Consider the following 17,205-nt stretch of genomic DNA (forward strand, 5'->3'; position numbering starts at 1 on the left):
GACTACACCAACAGGGAGGTACCCTACTACCCATCATTTCCTCTAGAAGCTGTGGAAGTTTAAGGAAACATCTAACAATTATGCAGAGGATCTGTCTGTGGTCCTTGCACATGGACGGACACTCACTTCACAACTGAAGGAGGCCCAGCACCCCAACCCCCAGAAGAGCAGTTCACGTCACCCCTTTCCAAATGCAGAGATCACACACCAATTGTTAATGTCACAAAGGGCAGTTAGGAATCTGTGCAGACTTAACTGATGCCACATGCTCACAACCTGTGTCAGGAATGAAAGGGCCAAACCAGCAAGGAAATGACTAAGATTAAGTTTCACCAAACACTAAAGATTCAACTAAAAAGGGCATTTTGCCTGTTAACAGGTGAGAGATCTTTCTGAAATCTTAAAGAGTTATTACCACATGGTCTTAAAAATAATTCAATTCATTAAGTGGTTTTAAAAAGATCACCGCAGGTCTCATGGTGATGTGATCACTGGGACTGGGCTACCTGATAGAAACAAATGGGGAACAAAGGCCAAAACTTCACAAAACAGGAATAGCAGTCAGCAAAATTACAGCAAAAACACTATTTTAATTCCACTTGAATATTTACAGCAATATACAGGACAGTAGGGTAAGATTCTAGAAAAAACAGATCAGCACTGTGAACACATCTGTTTTCTGAGTTCTTCTGAGAGCAAAGATGCGGTTTTAAATGCCCCTGGATTTTAGAAGATGTATTTTCTGTCTTCTATCTAGACTGTCGGCCACACTACATGTGAAAACACCTTGTCCAACAGCCATTAGAATTTTTAAATCTAAATCTTGATTCTAATATTCCTGACCTGTCCCTTGTTATCGTGTGAAAGAAATAAAACTTTTATGAGTAAAAAAGAATCTCACGCCTACTTAGTATCACTATACATTCTCAAAGAGCAAGTTCAGGAAAATAAAAAATGATTTACAAAAGGCACTGAAGTCAGTAAAAGCACTGGTAGAGTTTTCATTTGATCTCACTCTGGAGATACACAAAATACTGCTGGTGCGTGAGCAGTCGTCTGTCACTCCAGTGTCTGTCCCTGGGCGTCCACTATGGCACAGGGAGCTGTGACCCCCACACTCCGCGCACAGATTGGGGGTGGGGTGGAGGCTAATGTAAACCTCACTCTAGTAACTAAACCAGGATCGAACCTGTCAAAAGTCAACCTCTAGTTTCTGTACTAAAATGTGACACTTTTATGAAGGAACTTCAACTGAAATAAGTTCTAAAATATGGGATAATTTCAAAAACAGGGAACTTACAGACCATCCCATCTCCACTGCACTGACAACAGACAAAGTACACGGACGTCCAGTGCTGGTGAGAGAGAAAACACCTCCTTGTGGCTGCTGCCAAATCCTGGGTGACATTTATGTGCCTCCCACTCACTACAGATTTTGTCCGAGAGAAAAGCTTTATCTTCATCTAACCAAGTAGAACCCGGAAGTGAAAAACCCTCCCCACAAAAGGAAGGTGAACAAAATTCACCTCAGTTTTCAGGACTGAGTTGAAGTGAGGACGGCTCCTGCAGGGAGGCTGCTCCCAGCGCGGCAACCCCACCTCCCGGCACCCACCGGGATTCCTGGGAGCACAAGCAGCCTTGGCTCCCGACTGTTTCACAGGCAACCAGGATGGTAACTGTGATCTGTATTGTCACCGCAGACAGTTTTCAGAAAACTAGTATCTGAATGTGCTTTCATCAACTTCTCCCAAAATGCCAGAAACCTCCATTTTATACGGAACATTTGCATTTTCTAAAGTTTTTACTCTCAAAATGAGGATTAATAAATTAATCAGAATATACACTTTCTATGAATTTTAGCAAAAAACACATTACCCTTCTTTAATGAAGCGAGAACCAGCAATGCGCGCCAGCCCTACATGGCTGCCAGCTGGGCCAGGTGCGCCATCCTGCGGAGGTGGCCGCCGTTGGCAGGGCTGTAGCGCCCGGGGCTGCCCATACGGGGGGAGTGGGGGGCGGAGCCAGGCTTCCTGGGGCTGCCCCCAGAGGGCCCACTTCTCCCTGGGCTGCAGCTGGGAGGGCAACTGAGATCCGGCAGCTGAGATGTCAACTTCCCTTTTATCGCAGGGCTCGGCCAACTGAAGAAACCAAGAAAGGTCTGTCAGCATGACAGTGGGGGTGCGGGGAGAGTAGAGGCCATGACAGGACCTGGGCTCCTGTACCTGAACCCAAGGGACCACTGTGGATCTGACAAGAGGCCCTTAGAACCTCAGAACATAGGCCCTGAAGATTAAAAGCTCATTTGTCCACAGGAATCCCACATGACCTCGACCAGGAACCCTGGCACCCCTTCTGCTTCTGCACCTACTGCAGACCTCTCTTCTGCGGTGCCCCAGCCATGACACATGTCGGGAGCTACACACTAGCTTGGCCAGTGTCCTAGGGGAACCACCATATGCATGTGGGTCAGAATCAAGCCTTTGGGACACTAGTACCAGCAACCCCAGGGGCCCATGGGTACCTCTGTCTGTCAGAGGGCGGGTAGCCCAGGATGGCACGCCTCCACCTGTGCACAGCAGGGTGCCGCTGAGGGTCCACGTCTGCACCCTCCAGAGCTGCCAAGACATCACAATCCAGTTTGGACGGCTCCTCCCTAGATGGTGTCAGAGAAGAGAACATGTGTGACTAAAACAGACTTATACACCACTGCATTCCTAACTCAAGAACCAGCACAGGTGGGCGCTGGTCCACCACTGCCATCTCAAGCACCAGCTGTTGGGCCTTGACCCAGGCTGCGGAGGAGCTGAAACTAAGGCGTCGGAAAGGACATGCTGACCCTGGCAAAAGAGCACTCCAAGGACCCACCCCCACTGTGAAAATGCAGTTCTATTTCCACTTCTGAGAACCACCGACCTGGGACAGGCCACAACCCGGGAGACGGAGACTGACCCCCAGAAGATCTTTCTTCTAAAACAAGCTACATTCTTAGGATAGGTCCAGTCATTTTGAGGGCTACTTCCCCAGGAAGAACAGCAACGCAAGGACGGGCTGGAAGGGATGCATCTCCCACCAACCTGAAGACCCACCTGGGACAGAAGTCTCAAGAAGCTACAAACATGACACGTGGGAACTAGGGGTGCACGTGCAGTCAGGTTGTGGGCAGAGGAAAGCTTTCAGAGAATTAAAAGTGTCACCCACACTCACATCCCTGCTCTATGTCACCTTGTGCTCAGACCTGTGCTACAGCATTAACCACACTCAGACCCTCTAGTCTTACAGTGTCACCCATATCCTCACACCCCCAACTCATACCCAAAAAGGAAGAGCCTCCAGGCAGGTTCATTTGTTGCAGGGACGCCCGAGGGCTTGGAGGTGCAGATGTGCTGGGCCTCGTGTCCAGGACTGTGGGGACCCAGGCACAAGTTAGCAATCCCCGCTGACATCTCGCTTTCCGTCCCTGCTTGGCTGCTTCCGAGTCTGTCATCAGCAGGAGGCTCTAACATACCACTTTTCACTGCGTCCATTCTAGATGTCAGGATCTTATCTCTCGTCTTCACACATTTACTTGGTGTCTCAGAAAATCCACTTCCTAGACTCTGCAATTTGAGCTTATTGAACTCGACAGTCAAGCCGGAAACAGGTGGCGAGAGGGCTCCCTCCCCGCTCGCGGCCATGGTCCTCTTGCCACTGCTCGGGGGGCTGTAGAACCCATTCCTGCTGCTGTGGAGACAGGTCTGCGCTGAGTCTTCTATGAGGTTTGTCCTCTGCTCCAAGGGAAGAATGTCGCACCCCGAGTCTCTGAGAGCCCTGTCTGTGGGCTGGTTGTTGTTTCGCGCTGTGTTCTGCCGATTTTTAATCTCTTCCAAGCTCATGGAATTGTCTTCGCTCAGAAAGGCCCTCACAGGGATGGAGTTGCTGCAATTCCCACAACAGCCTGTCAGGGAGACAAAGCAGCTCCTCAGGTACGGAGTCCGCATGACGTGCACTTGGCACAGCACAGACCCCAAGACCAACCAACCCCTCATCAAAGCCTCCTCCTCAGACATAGGACAAAACCACCCACCATGCTCCAGGGAAAGGGCAAGCAGGACCCAGCAAACAGAAGCAGAGCCTCTGGGAAAATGAGAAGGAAGCCAAAGCCAAGGACAGCCACAGGTAGGAGTGGTCAGTGCCTGGTGCCTCCCTCTAATCTGTGAGGACATCAGGGTGCTGAGAACATGATGCGTAGAGGAGCAGCAGGTGTTCATACATTCACAGGGACAGGCTCTTGGTCCATGGCTACAGGATGGGGTTGAGGTCCCATGAGCCCAGGGACGCCCCATAGTCCTTACCAAAAGCAGAGGCATTCTCCTGAAGACAGGCTTTGTTTTCTCCTGTGTCTGGTTGGGCTTTTCTGCCCACTTCCTGCTGTGTGAGATATTCCTCCAGTTTCTGCAGGCCCTCCTGGGAAGACAGGTCAACAAAACAGCCCAGGAAGTCCCAGTACTCGACCCAAGGATACCCCAGCTCGTGAGCCAGATGCCTGTGAGAATCAAGCGCAAGTGATCAGTTGTGAAACCGGAACAAAAACTCCCAGAGCTGGTGACACAGCAAATAGCTGATTAAGGCTGGAATCTTGGTTCCAATTTTATTTTATCCTAAATTTGAGGCTAATAGAGTACTTTGCATCCTCTAAAGCAGCGCCCCCCCAATGGTGGGACCAAGCAGTTTCACTCATAGCTGTAACATGATGGAATGAACCAGTCACTGGAAAGGAAGACCGCAGCCAAAACACATCTTCACCAAAAAAAGGTAGAGGTAAAAGGTGAACAGCAAAACTCCACCAACAGACAGCCTTTTAGTTTTAATATAAGTGATAAAAAGTTGGATATGATTCTGGTTTTGGCCAGGCACATAAAAATTTAGAAGTTCAAGTTGAAGCTGTAAACCTGAAGCTGGGCACAGATTTTGAGAAAAAGTTCTAAAACAAATCAATGATGCTTTGATTACACTGTAATTTAGCTCCCTGATGGTTCCTTGCAGCTTCTAGCCACTGAGTCTTGTGTCCTATGTTCTCTGTCATTGTCAAGGAAGCACCCAACGTAGGGCACCTCGTTTCAAACACTACCACCCCTCAGACACGGCTGCCTGGCTTGGTCCCCTTGGGGAGGGACTGCAGCATGTTAAAGGTTATAAAGAATCAGAGCCTCAGGAGAAAAGGCTTCCTGGGAACTCTGGTTCTGAAGGCAGACATCACAAGTTCCCACCCCCAGTCAGCACATGTGCACACAGTGCAGGAAATGACTTCCCCACTCAGCTGTCACTCCTGTGACGCATTTAAGCACCTTCCTGTTCTCTCCATGCCTCTTTCTGGATCGGATTTCCTGACATTGTGAAAGAAGCCTGCTTTCTCTCGAGGAGGGGTTTTCCAGAGTCTGCGAAAATCTTCTGCCTGTGAAGAGAAAATGGGTTGCACTGGGCTACGTGTCCAGGTTGCCAGTCAAATGTAAACCACCAGCATCACAGAGCCACCTGGATGCTCCCAGTGTCCCTTCCCATCCTCCCACGCACCCGGAGCAATGTGCCCACCTGGCTTGCAGCTAAGAGAGACAGTAGGGCTGCATTCTGACCCAGGGGAGGAGGGACGAGGGGCCCTCCTCCTCACTTCCTGCAGTCCTGGGTGGGCTGTGGGGTTGGAGCTGCAGCACGAGGCCCGAGGAAAAAGCCTCACCTGAGGAATGCAGCACTGAGCTGCCACCGAGGCCTCCAGTCTTCTATTTTTCCACCACACGAATGAAAAATAAATTATGTTTTTTAACCCACTAGAGTTTTGTTTTATGCAGCTGAATCTAATCCCAACTGATACCACGTATTTTTGGAGATGTTTTAAAGTTGCAGATAACCACGCAGAATTTTTTCAACAAGAGGAAAGATTAGATAGGCCACTGTATAAAACACCTCAGTCCAGAAGCTGAACTTCAAAGTTTGCAAGTGGAAGTCTCCCCGTGACGATGCTGGTCTCAGAACGCTGGAAAGGACAGCCTAGCTAGCTGGGCAATGCCCTGTGAGAAGGGCCATCCACACTGATGGGAGAACCCAGTGACAATGGCATGGGAAGGGTCAGTGAAGGGAAACATTGCTTCTTTGAGGTGCGCAGGCTCCACACCACATCTACCCTGCTAGCCGCTGAGGAGCAGGATAAAGACTCTTGTTTCTCCAGCAAACATTTTGAAGCCTCATCACTAACTCACTGGGGTCCCATGCGCCCTGGTCTCTAAGACCAACTACAAAGGAAAAAGCTGGAACACTCAGCACTTCTGGTGGGGACAGCTAGGAGCTCATTCCAGAAGCTACCATAGCAGCTCACCTTGGCTGGACTCATGGGCCCCGCGAAGGCTCTCAGGGTCAGAACGGGGTCTCTGGGGCCACCTCCACCATGGCCAATGTAAGAGGTTTCGGCCATCTGGTCTGGAGACCACAGCTTCCCGATCACTGGGGACGACGTATCCTCTGCTCTCAGGAGTGGCACGTAATAGTGACCTGGGGAGACACCAAGGCTAGTTGCATCTGCTTAGACAGCTCCCCACCTCAGTGCACGTGTGCAACATCCAGTAAACAGCCCGAGAAACAATACAAGTGACTGCATGATATTAACAATAAAAAGGCTGCACACCTCTGGGGCTGAAGGACTTGGGCAAGAGGCCAGTTTGTGCCAGACTCACTTAGTGAGCCTCACACTCTTCCTCTGCTGGGGAAAGGGAGCACGAACAACTCCTCACCCCAGGTACTTAAAAGGATTGAGAGGTGGGACTGTGTTAACAAGATTAGCATAAGTGGGCAGTGGAGAAATATTAAAAGAAGGTACATTTTCACCCCCTCCCTTCCCAATTCCCTATCCTTTTTGTATGTTACGATTTTGTACCATTGACTGCGTATCTCTAAACAGATGCAGAATCACAAGACACTTTGATGTGAGATCTGGAAAGAACAAAGGGAGATTGGAGTGAGGTCATGAGGGAGAGTGTGGGAGGTCACCGGGCAGGTGCAGCAGGAAAGCTCCCAGAAACAACATATACACAGACGGCTGCCAATAAACCTGACAAAAGCAGGAGGTGGCAGCAGTGTCTGTTAAATGGAGACCTATGGATGGGGATTTGGATAAGAATGGAAACCAAGACAGGAGAGACAGGCACCCGTGGAGGTCAGAGACCTCTGGCTAAAGATGACGAGGAAAGGCTGCATCGCCTGAAACTCACTGGAAACAACACAAAGACAGTGGGAAAGGCCCCTTTCTGAAACCAGTCATCTTCACACTCCAGAAGCCCGCAAGCTAGGAGCCACAGAGCCAAGTCCCACAAGTTCCTGACCAGAGGAGCGAGGCCACAGAGAGTGGCAGGGGACCTCCATAGACCCAAAAGGTCATGTCTTAAAAAGCAGAGCAGGCAATCTAACTCCCAATCCAGAGTGATGAGACCCAGGGCCACCAGGCCACAAGAGTGGGGACTGCCCAGGGAGCAAAGGGAGGAGCAGCCCTGCTTTGCCAAGGAGGGGCAGGGCTGGTGCAGAAATGGATGACAGGGAAACTCCTGACAAGCAACTGAGCAACCAGTGAGCTTGGGCACAGCCTCTCCTGCTTGCTTCTACCTGAAAAAGGTCAGATTCACCTGATGCATAAGTGGCCTGCAGAGGGTAAGGGGTAGGGCTATGAACAATAGGCAAATGACCAACAGCTTGGTCTTTGAGAACAGCTCACGGAATCAAAGGAGGGATTATATGAAGACAAAGGTGGAACTTGAGCTGGGGAGTTCAGGAAAGAGTAAGCATGACTAGAGCTGCCAAGTGGAGCTCAAGCGCAACCCTCGCTTCACTCCCCAAACAGAGCCAGGCTCGGACGCTGTCCAGGTCCTGCCAAACAATGGCCCCACACTCCAGCACCGATGCCCCTCCTTACCCTTTAAATATTCTCTAATCTGATCCTTCAGCTCCACAGATTTATTTTTGCTTCTTTCACAAATAACCTGTTAAAAAAATAACAGTCAGAGTTACTTCTGACTTCACGGTGGCTGTGATCATAGATGTAATTTTACATATTTTCATTTCTAACATTACACAGTAACAGCATTTTAATAGGTACTTACATCTTCAGGTGTTTTACCACATTTATTCCGTGGGCATTTTACAATCAAAGGGTGTGAAGAAAGCACGTCGACCACATCAGCATTCCCAAACTTACAAGCAAAATGCAACGGGGTGTCGTAGCCCTGAGAGGTGCAAAGGAACAACACTTATTTCTTACTTACGCTCCTTTGTTTCATAAGGTTGCTATATGATGAAAATGGGTATTTAGCACTAGAAACAAAATCCTTGAAAACAAAAGACATTATTTTTATAACTGAAGAATATTGGCAGCTACCATGTATCCATTTTATGCCAGGGCTGGAGCCCAGCACAGTGCCTTAGCACCTGGGAGCCCAGGTCCACTGGGGAGCTGACAACTAAGCTGGGGTGTGACACCTGCCCAGTAAACAAGAGCTTTAACAATTCAGGGACTGGCAAGATATCTTATAATCAATGCTCAAAATGTCAAACAAACAGATGAAGGTAATGTCCAGAATAAAGCAAGGCCTTTGAAATTGGTCTGCATGCAAGGAAAACTCTCTAGCAACTAATACCATTGTAAACCAAACTCTCCACTCCTGGGTTCCTCAAAAAATTAAAAATAGAACTACCTATGACCCAGCAATTCTGGGTATTTATCTGAGGAAACCCAAGTCACTCATTCGAAAACATATATGCACCCCTATGTTCATTGCAGCATTACTTACAACAGCCAAGACACGGAAACAACCTAAGTGTCCGCTGATAGACAAGTGGATAAAAAAGGAGTGGTACATGTGTACAAAGGAGTATTACTCAGCCATAAAAAACAAAATAATGAAATCTCGTCATTTTTGACAACATGGATGGATTGAGAGGGTATTATGCTGAGTGAAGTAAGTCAGAGAAAGACAAATGCAGTATGATATCACTTTTATGTGGAATCTAGAAAATAAAATAAATGAACAAGCAGAACAGCAACAGACTCATAGATACAAAAACCAAACTTATGGCCAAAGGGATGGGTGGGCTGGATAAAAAAGATGATGGGATTAAGTTGTGCAAGTTGCCAGTTACAAAAACTCACAGGGATGCATAGGCAATATAGTCAATGATACTGTGAAAACTAAGGTGTCAGGTGGGCACAAGACTTATCAGGAGGATCACTCTGTAAGTTACATGTCTAGTCACTACGTTGTACACGTGAAACTAATATAATATTGTATGTCAACTGTAATTGAAAAAAAAATTAGAAACATCAGGGGACCACTTTGTAAAGTATGATTTTCTAACCACTATGAAGTACACCTAAAAGTAGTAAAAATAACTGAATATAAACTGTAATTAAAAAATAAAATTTAAGAAAGAGAAAATAGTTTTGAAAAGTTAAAACAACAAACAACTCTCCACCCCTCAGTTCACAATGCTTCCCAATTTCCTGACTTGCATTGGAATCCTTCCCCAGGCTCCCCACAGCTGCACCTCCCTCTGCTGCCTGTAGCCCAGTGGCCTGAGGTCACAGCAGCCTGCCTGGTGGGGTGGACTTGTGTGTGTGAGCGTCTCCGTCTTTTGAAGCTCCTTGAGCTCAATGAACGCACGTCTCCTTCCTCACCCTCCATGTGCACTGACACAGTGCAGGGATGCAGTAAATACTCAAAACCAGACACACGACTCGTTTTAACTGTAAGACTGGCTATAATGTTACTAAAGAAAGACCGGTGGTGCACTCACCCCCCTGTCAGGCGTGTTCAAGTACAGGTCGAGGATGTAATAAATGCGGTTCTGCAGCATGTCCGGGGCATCATCTGGGTACATGAGCCGCATAAACTCGGGGTCCTCCAGTGTCTCGAGAGTAAGCTGGCAGATGGAAGCCTGATTCTCTCTGGCAGCAACGTGCATGACATTGTACCTACATCCCTCCTGCAGAAAAACCACACATTTTTAGCTTCATTTTTCTCACCCACAGTCTTGATTCTAACGATGCTGGATGCAGGCTTACCTGCACAATGGTTGGGTTGTCCCCTGAACCAATCAGATACCGAGGATTACTCCAGATAAGGTCGGAAAAGGTTTCTTCGTCTCCCTGCTCCACAGCTTTTCGCAGTTTGGAAGTGAGGTCTTGAGTGCGGGGATTTTTGTAACTGTTCGCTCGCTCTTTGTTTACTGTTTCTGACTCAGATAAGCATAAACCATCTGTTGCTAAGAGATAGAATTTAAGAACATTTAATTTGAATAAGTTACATATATAACTAATGCAGATTTGAAAAGGAACTAACAATAAAGAAATAGAGGTAGAAAAAATCAATAAAAATAAAGGTTAAAGTCATTAGTAACAGCAACAAGAAATGAAACAGTAGAACACATAAATGAAAGCCAAAAACCAGTTAGCTGAAAAAAACCTGTGGCATATAATCCCAATAAATACGATTAAAAGGGAAAAAAAAAAAAAAAAGAACATTTAATTTCACAAACATTTTCTTAGCACCCCCATGTGCTACACTGAGGGTGATAAAAATCTGTCCCAGAGGCCCATGATCTAGTAGGAGCGATAGGTAAGGAACAGTGACAGTGCTTAGAGGGACAATGTCCTAGTCTACAGCAGTGGCACAAGCACATGGCAGCATGTGAGTGGAGAGTAAAACCCTACTGGACTCCAGCTGGGAAAGCTTTGTGAGGGGGCATCGAGCTTAGCAGCTGGAGGGGATAGGGGCACATGGCCTCCAGCACTGCCCCCAGATCTTTGAAGCGCATGGAGCATTCCCATGAAGGCAGTGAGTCAAAGTGATTTCTACTGGTTTAACTACAACACCTGAAGAAGTCTAAAAGAGACCTTCTTGAGGGAAATATTCACAAACTGCGCAGAGGAAAACCTGTGTTTGAAATCATCCTGATTTCCACATAAGGAATGTGTGTAAGGACAAGTAAGGGAACAGACGAAAGGAAGCAGTTGGGGGTGTGCAGGAGGCAGCGATCAATGACGACTCTCTCACCTCTCTCCCTCTCCCTTCCTTTCTCTGAGGTCAATAAAGATACATTTAAAAAAAAAAAAAGGAAGCAGATGGAACTCTCGGCTGATAGCCCAATATTTGCTAGGAGAGGGCCTTTCTGGAACCCCAGCTGGCCTAGGAAGCAGGACAACTGTGAGCTCCAAGAGGGGACAAGACTGAGGCCACAGCTTTGCACAATGCTGATGACAAAGGCCCCCTCACAAAACCAGGTTCTGAGCCAGGAGGGGGCTGGTCAGGTTTCTGACTGAATGGATCGTCTGGATCAAAGCTGGTGCCACAGTCCTAGAAGCAGGTGTGGCTTTAGGTGGGAAAAAGACTGGTCTCAGCATCAAAACATGCCCCCGAATCCAACAGGTAACAGGGAAGAGGACAGGTAGCAGAAGACAGAGGGAACAGGACAGCAGGGTTGGCAGTGGTCCTTTCGCTGCTTCTCCCACAGCTCATCGGTGTCGAGGTCTAGAGTTGTGGCCTGGCCCACTCAGCTCCCCTCGGCTCCACACACTCATGGTCCCTGGTTCCCCGAAACCAGACCAACGACCAATTCTCTTCTAGCTGCTCCACGGCCTGGGCTTTCACTTCCTGGCAAACTGGACTTCTCTTAAAGGCAGAGAAAATTGATTCCCATATATAAGGAAAGAGCACAAAACACTCATGGGCAAATCTGAAGTAATGCCAAGCTGTGAACTGCTACATAACTTACCTCTGAACCCGCCACTGCTGGAGAGCGATGCTGTTTTCACAGGAGAAAGTAGTGAAGCTTTGCTCGGAGAAGGGAAAGAACAACAAACTCCTCTAGCAAACTTCTCAGCATCCTCTCTGCTTGAAAAGGCTTTAAATCGGGATCCTTTGATCATTTTGACAGCTTGCAATGCTTCCTTTTTGTCTTCATATACATGAATCCTTTCTGCTGGGGCAAGTAACAGATGGGAAGTGAAGATGAGGAACTGGAGCCACTGCCAGGTAGCCACACCCAAAGGTACCGTGTTTAACAGCGAACAGTTGCTACCCTGCTGCCTGACTTTTCTCTGGTACTAATGTTTCATGTCTTAGTCCTGAAGAAAAGGGCCTCAGCTAGCGGAAAGAGCACAGTAAGCTTGATCATCCAGGTGTGGATACAAGTAATACGATACACATTTTACACATGTATGTGATTTTACATCCAAAGATACTACTCATAGTTAAAGATAAAATTCATGGGTTAATAAACAAAAATAATATCAAAGAAAGTGAGTTTTAAAACTATGAACATATTAGCAAAACAATGTAAGAGAATTTTAAACATAATTCTGGGCAGGGAATGTCTTTTTAAGCATGCCAAGAAATCTAGAATACATAAAAAAAAGTTCGTCCTGATTAAATAAAAATACTAAAGTTCTGTAGGGGAACTATCATCATCAAGTTTTGTACGAGACTCTCATAAACATATAAAGTACAAACCACAGATTGGGAGAAAAATTTTTTAACTGATATAACAGAAGAATGGTAACATCCACTGCCCAGTAAAAATGGCAATAGGTATGACCAAGCATTTCATTACATAAATATATAACCATATAAAAAGGTAATCAACCTAAAACGAGATAAAACTCTCTCATGCAAGCGACAGAAAGAGTTCAATAATGTGCAGTATGAGCGACAGAATGGGCACAAGATACTGTTTTCCCTTTTTAGAAGAAAAGTGAGTTCAATGTTGTGCTGCAGAGAGACTGGAGAATTACTTTCGCATACACCTTGAAGGGTAACACCTCTCAGAGTGTGGCAGCTTTCTAAGTTTAAGAATGCATCCCTTTGACCTGACACTTTTACTTAACATTTTTAAGTTAAAATGAAACAATGTAGACCTATACACACACCTATATACAAAAAGCAGTTATTAAGTGGTTACTTCTAGGGAGTGAGATTTCACTGGGAAGGAGGAAAGAAACTTCACCTTTACTTTATGTACTGTATGTATATGTATTAAATTCTATCCCACAAGTTTTCATCAGTTCTTTCCAATGCTATTTTACTTGTTTGAAACAGCAATTCTTTGACATTGAAAATTATTTATACCTTCACTGGCCATGCACGTTCATTAAGACAACAGATGTTCAGATTATGTTGAAAAAGAAAAAAAGGGGGGATGATTAACTAACACATAGTAGCCAGCCAATAAATATTTTTCTTGATTTTAAAAAATTCAGATATAGATTTTAAAAAATGTCTTAAGAGACATCTATATAAAAATGCGGAGAGGTTAATTTGGGGTGATGAGATTATGGTGACTAAATTATTTTTTCTTCTCCTCTGCTATTGGAATTTTTAAGATCTCCTTACCCCTGCTGTCCATGACCCCCTCCCTGTGTAAGAAACATCATGCTTGTGACATTACCGTTTCTTGCCGGGGCATCCTCGTAGGCTGGGCACACCCCGTAGTACAGAGGGGGCTCAGTGGAGGCCCTCACCACCGTTTTGGGGCTGTCAACCTCAGCAACAGCACTGAGGGGCACTGAGCAGGTCTTAAGAGACTTCAGGTCCTCTTCTGCCACAGGATTCAAGCCCACATTATAACCAAAATCTCTGTCCTCAGAAAAGCCGATCTGTTCAGCTGGGCTCCGTAGGGCAGACTTCAAAATCCCGTGTGTGTCCTGGCTGAGAGCTGTGGCACCTGGGGCAGCCTGGTCGGGAGGGTGTGAGGGCAGGGTTCTTTGGTGCTCTAATAAAGACTTAGCCAATTTTTTCTCAAAAATGAACCTTGTGGTTGCAGTAATGGGTCCACATTTCAATCCGGCTCTGACAATTTCTTCTCTGAGGTCATCTGGGTTCAGGAGTTTCAGTCGAGCTAAGATGGCATCCATTGTCATTGCACCTAGGCCCAGAACAACACAAATACCCGCTGTAGCTGGATGATGGGTATAAGAGTTTTGTTATATTACCCTATCTATTTTTGTGTGTTTTTTTCCAAAACACTTTCTATGATGCTGCCTCCCCCCATTCAACTCCAAGATTTCAAAAATGACTATTACTTTTTTGCAAAGGAGAATTAGTCTTATAAACTATGAGGTCCCTGGCAACCCGAGTCCAAAACTCCCATCTTGATAGGAGCAATCAGAGAAGCAGAAACCTGGCAACCTACGAACCACAACGTGACCACAAGGCCCTGCCAACCACAGACGACCAGTGAGAACACGGTACCTGACTCCAGGACCCACAGAAAACACGAAGACAACAAAACCGGTTCCTTACCCAGCTCCCAGTCACCCCCCCCCCCAAGTCTCACCCCGGGGGAGGTGACTGCCCACTGAGCCTCAGGCCTCCTGCACCCCGGTGGTTTTCAATAAACGCGTTTTTAACTCCCCACAGGCCTGGTACGTCTCTCCCTTGGGAACTCCCCCCAACATAAACCACCAGCTACTGCACAGCCCCTCTCAGCGCCCAAGGGCTCCCCCCGGACGCGAGAGCCCCACGGCGGCCGGGGGGTCAGGCCCCGGCGGGAAAGGCACGGGGCGGGGAAAGCCACACGCGCTGCGGGGTCTGCGGGGCGGGGAGCGGGCTCTGCCCGACGTCCCGCTTCTTCACGCCGTCGGCGCCCGCACCCGACCTTCCCTTTTAACGCCCGAAGGGCTGCTGTCCTCGCAACCGGCCTAACCCGGCAGGGCAACCCCGCGCCGCCGAGGGGCGCGCCGGGCCGAGGGGGCGGGCGGCCGGACGCGGGGGCCGCTCCTGGGCCAACCCGGCTCCGCCAGACAGGCCGGCAGGCGGGCGCACAGGCAGACAGGCCGGCAGGCGGGCGGGCAGACAGACAGGCCGGCAGGCGGACAGGCAGACGAAACGGCCCACAGACGCGGCGCGGGCGGCGGCCTCCGCGATGGGCCGTCGTCTGCACGGTAGGGGCCCCGAGGTGCCCCCGGCCTTCCCCGGAACAGCAGCCTCACCGGGTGGGCCCAGGGGAGGGAGCGGAGGGGCCTCACCTGAGTCGGGCGCCGGGTCCACGGCCGCGCGGGGCGGCGGAGCAGGGGGGGCGCTGCGGCCCAGGCCCCGCGGCCGCTTCTCCAGCCGCCGCACCAGCCAGCGCACCGCGAGCAGCAGCACCGAGGCGCCCAGCAGCTCCCAGGCCAGCGCTGCCCACTCGGCGGCCACCAGCCGCGGCCACAGCATCGCCACCGCCCTCCCGGCAGCCGCCCCTGTCGCCGCCGAGGAGGCCCGCGCCCCTCAGGACCCCGCGTCCCGGGCTGCCCGTGCCACTGCCTGACGGCGCCGCCGCTCCCGGGGGCGGCCGGCTGCGGGCTAGGGCTCCACGCTTGGGCCAGGGCGCTGGAACCCGCGTCCGGCGACCCAGCGAGGGAGCGAGGCCGCGACCCCTACCTCTGATGACGCGGGACGGGCAAGCGCGCGGTCAGGCAATGGCGCGGACAGCCCGCGACCCGGGGTCCTGAAGCGGGCGCGGGCCGGAGGCCGAGCCCCGGGGCGGGGGCGTGTCCCTACGCGGGGGGCGTGTCCGGGCGGCCGGCGGGGAGGTGAGGCGGGAGGCCCCGGTTTCCCTGGAAACGACCCTCCCGAAGCGCTTCCGGACGGCCCCGTTTCCCGCGGCCCTGTCGGTTGAGCGGCTTCTGCGAGCGGGAGGCCCGAGACCGCCAGCCGCGGCTCGTCTTCGGGGGCACGTTCCCTGTCGCCGGTGCCCGCGACCCCCGGCGGGCCCCTCGCCTGGGGCGCGGCGGGCTCCCCCTGCGGCGGGCAGCTGCTGGGACCCGGCTGCGACCGCGCAGGGAACGGCGGGGCGGGCTTGGGGGCGGTGTGGCGCTCGTCCTGCCGCGAGGGCGTGGACTTGGCTGCCCCCGGCAGTAATGTCGTCGATGGGGAAGAAAACTAAAGAAATACAGCTTTTATGGTAAAAAAGAAAAGGACGAGAAGGGGGGGCGGCCGCTCGGCGGACGAGCGGGTTGGAGGCGGGAGCGGCCCGAGGGAGTCGGGGAAGCGCCGGCGCCTCGGCGGGAACAGCGGTCCCCGCGCTGGAGAGCGGCACGCGGCGGGCGGCGCGGGGCCGGCTGCCGACCGCCCGGGGCGCGGGGGGCGGGGGGCGCCTGCGGCCATGTCGCCGCCGACCCGCAGGCTCCCGACGGCGGCGAAGGGGGCTCGGGAGCGGAGCCGGCACTGGGCCCGGCCTGGCCGGCAGGCGTGGTATCGGGCTCAGCATGAGCCACGCCAGCCCGGGCCTGTGGTTTTCTTTCGTGTGGGGGTGGTTTTTTCTGTTTTCAGAAAGCAGGAAACTGATTTACTGCAAAAGGTGGGAGAAGTAAGAAACTCGTCCTGAAAATACACTTTGGTGTAATCCGGTTGGGACAGACCTTCCCCTATGGCTGCCGCACTGAGTCTGTTGTCTTGTGGCAGCTTTTAGGCTTCACCGACTCCCGTCTGCGAGCAGCAGGGAGCTCAGGTCCCCAGGGTCCGAGGGGAGTGCGTGTTTCTCAGAACAGCACCTTCGTTTTACCCATCAGCACAATTTAGATTAAGAAGACAGGGAACTCATCAAGGTGTGAAAAGCGTGATGGGGAAAGATTACGCTGTAGAATAGGGCAGGTGTGAGCGTCTAAGGCAGCCAGTGGCCAGAGCAGACATCAAGAAAGGTGGCTGGGTTTGCAAAGGGTTAGTAACAGTCACAGGAAAAGACCAGGGCCTCCCACCCAAAAATCACAGTCTGATCGCTGGTTCTCATCTGCACATTTCACTGAAGATGCTGTGTCTGGATCAGGATCGTTCTTGGTGAAGAATAAAGTACAAAAGAGGTGAAACCAGGGAGCCTCAAAACTGAGACACAGCCCCGGCAGGTGTGGCTCAGTTGGTTGCAGTGTCACCCTGCACTCAAGGTGGCAGGTTCTCTCCCGTCAGGGCGTGTGCAGGAGGCAACCAATCGATGTTTCTCTCTCTAAAAACCAATGTAAAAAAAGAGTTATGGTCCCACTGTTGTCAGAATGAGCATCGGCAGGGCCAGGGGCTGACCAACACCCCAGTACAGGACGCACATGTGGACCCTCCGCAGCTCAAAGTGGCTGCCACCCTTTCCTCTCTCTCACTCGTAGCATCCCCCCTTCCTGTAAACTCCCCTCCTGATAGTGACTTGCATGTGGCAGCAGATGCGTGGGGA

The 17,205-nt window shown here is 50.3% G+C and overlaps 1 protein-coding gene across 2 annotated transcripts; it reads right to left on the minus strand.

The window, feature by feature from the left end:
• Positions 1-570: 570 nt before the first annotated feature.
• On the minus strand, positions 571-15,264 carry ANKLE2 (ankyrin repeat and LEM domain containing 2). Of its 2 annotated transcripts, none has more exons than XM_081122530.1 (13): positions 15,035-15,264; positions 13,456-13,932; positions 11,785-11,988; positions 10,076-10,275; positions 9,808-9,996; positions 8,118-8,240; positions 7,931-7,997; positions 6,347-6,519; positions 5,325-5,431; positions 4,332-4,522; positions 3,313-3,934; positions 2,522-2,653; positions 571-2,138 (listed from the first exon to the last, which is right to left on the minus strand). In XM_081122530.1, exons 1-13 carry the CDS (start codon positions 15,219-15,221, stop codon positions 1,916-1,918), a joined length of 2,895 nt encoding a protein of 964 aa, XP_080978656.1. In that variant the 5' UTR covers positions 15,222-15,264; the 3' UTR covers positions 571-1,915. The 2 variants fall into 2 exon arrangements, with proteins under 2 accessions (XP_080978656.1, XP_080978655.1); XM_081122529.1 differs by having other exon boundaries at positions 11,785-11,991.
• Positions 15,265-17,205: the final 1,941 nt, after the last annotated feature.

The sequence above is a fragment of the Miniopterus schreibersii genome (genome assembly GCF_964146895.1).
Source record: "Miniopterus schreibersii genome assembly, chromosome: 20".
In the NCBI taxonomy this organism is placed as follows: Eukaryota; Metazoa; Chordata; class Mammalia; order Chiroptera; family Miniopteridae; genus Miniopterus; species Miniopterus schreibersii.

Excerpts from the sequence above, each read along its gene's own strand:
- ANKLE2 (XM_081122529.1), bottom strand. The coding sequence starts at position 15,221 with ATGCTGTGGCCGCGGCTGGTGGCCGCCGAGTGGGCAGCGCTGGCCTGG. Across the intron at positions 8,241-9,807 it reads TGAACACGCCTGACAGGGGG|GGCTACGACACCCCGTTGCA; the intron begins GTGAGTGCACCA and ends TGCACCTCTCAG. Across the intron at positions 5,432-6,346 it reads GGCCCATGAGTCCAGCCAAG|GCAGAAGATTTTCGCAGACT; the intron begins GTGAGCTGCTAT and ends TTCTCTTCACAG.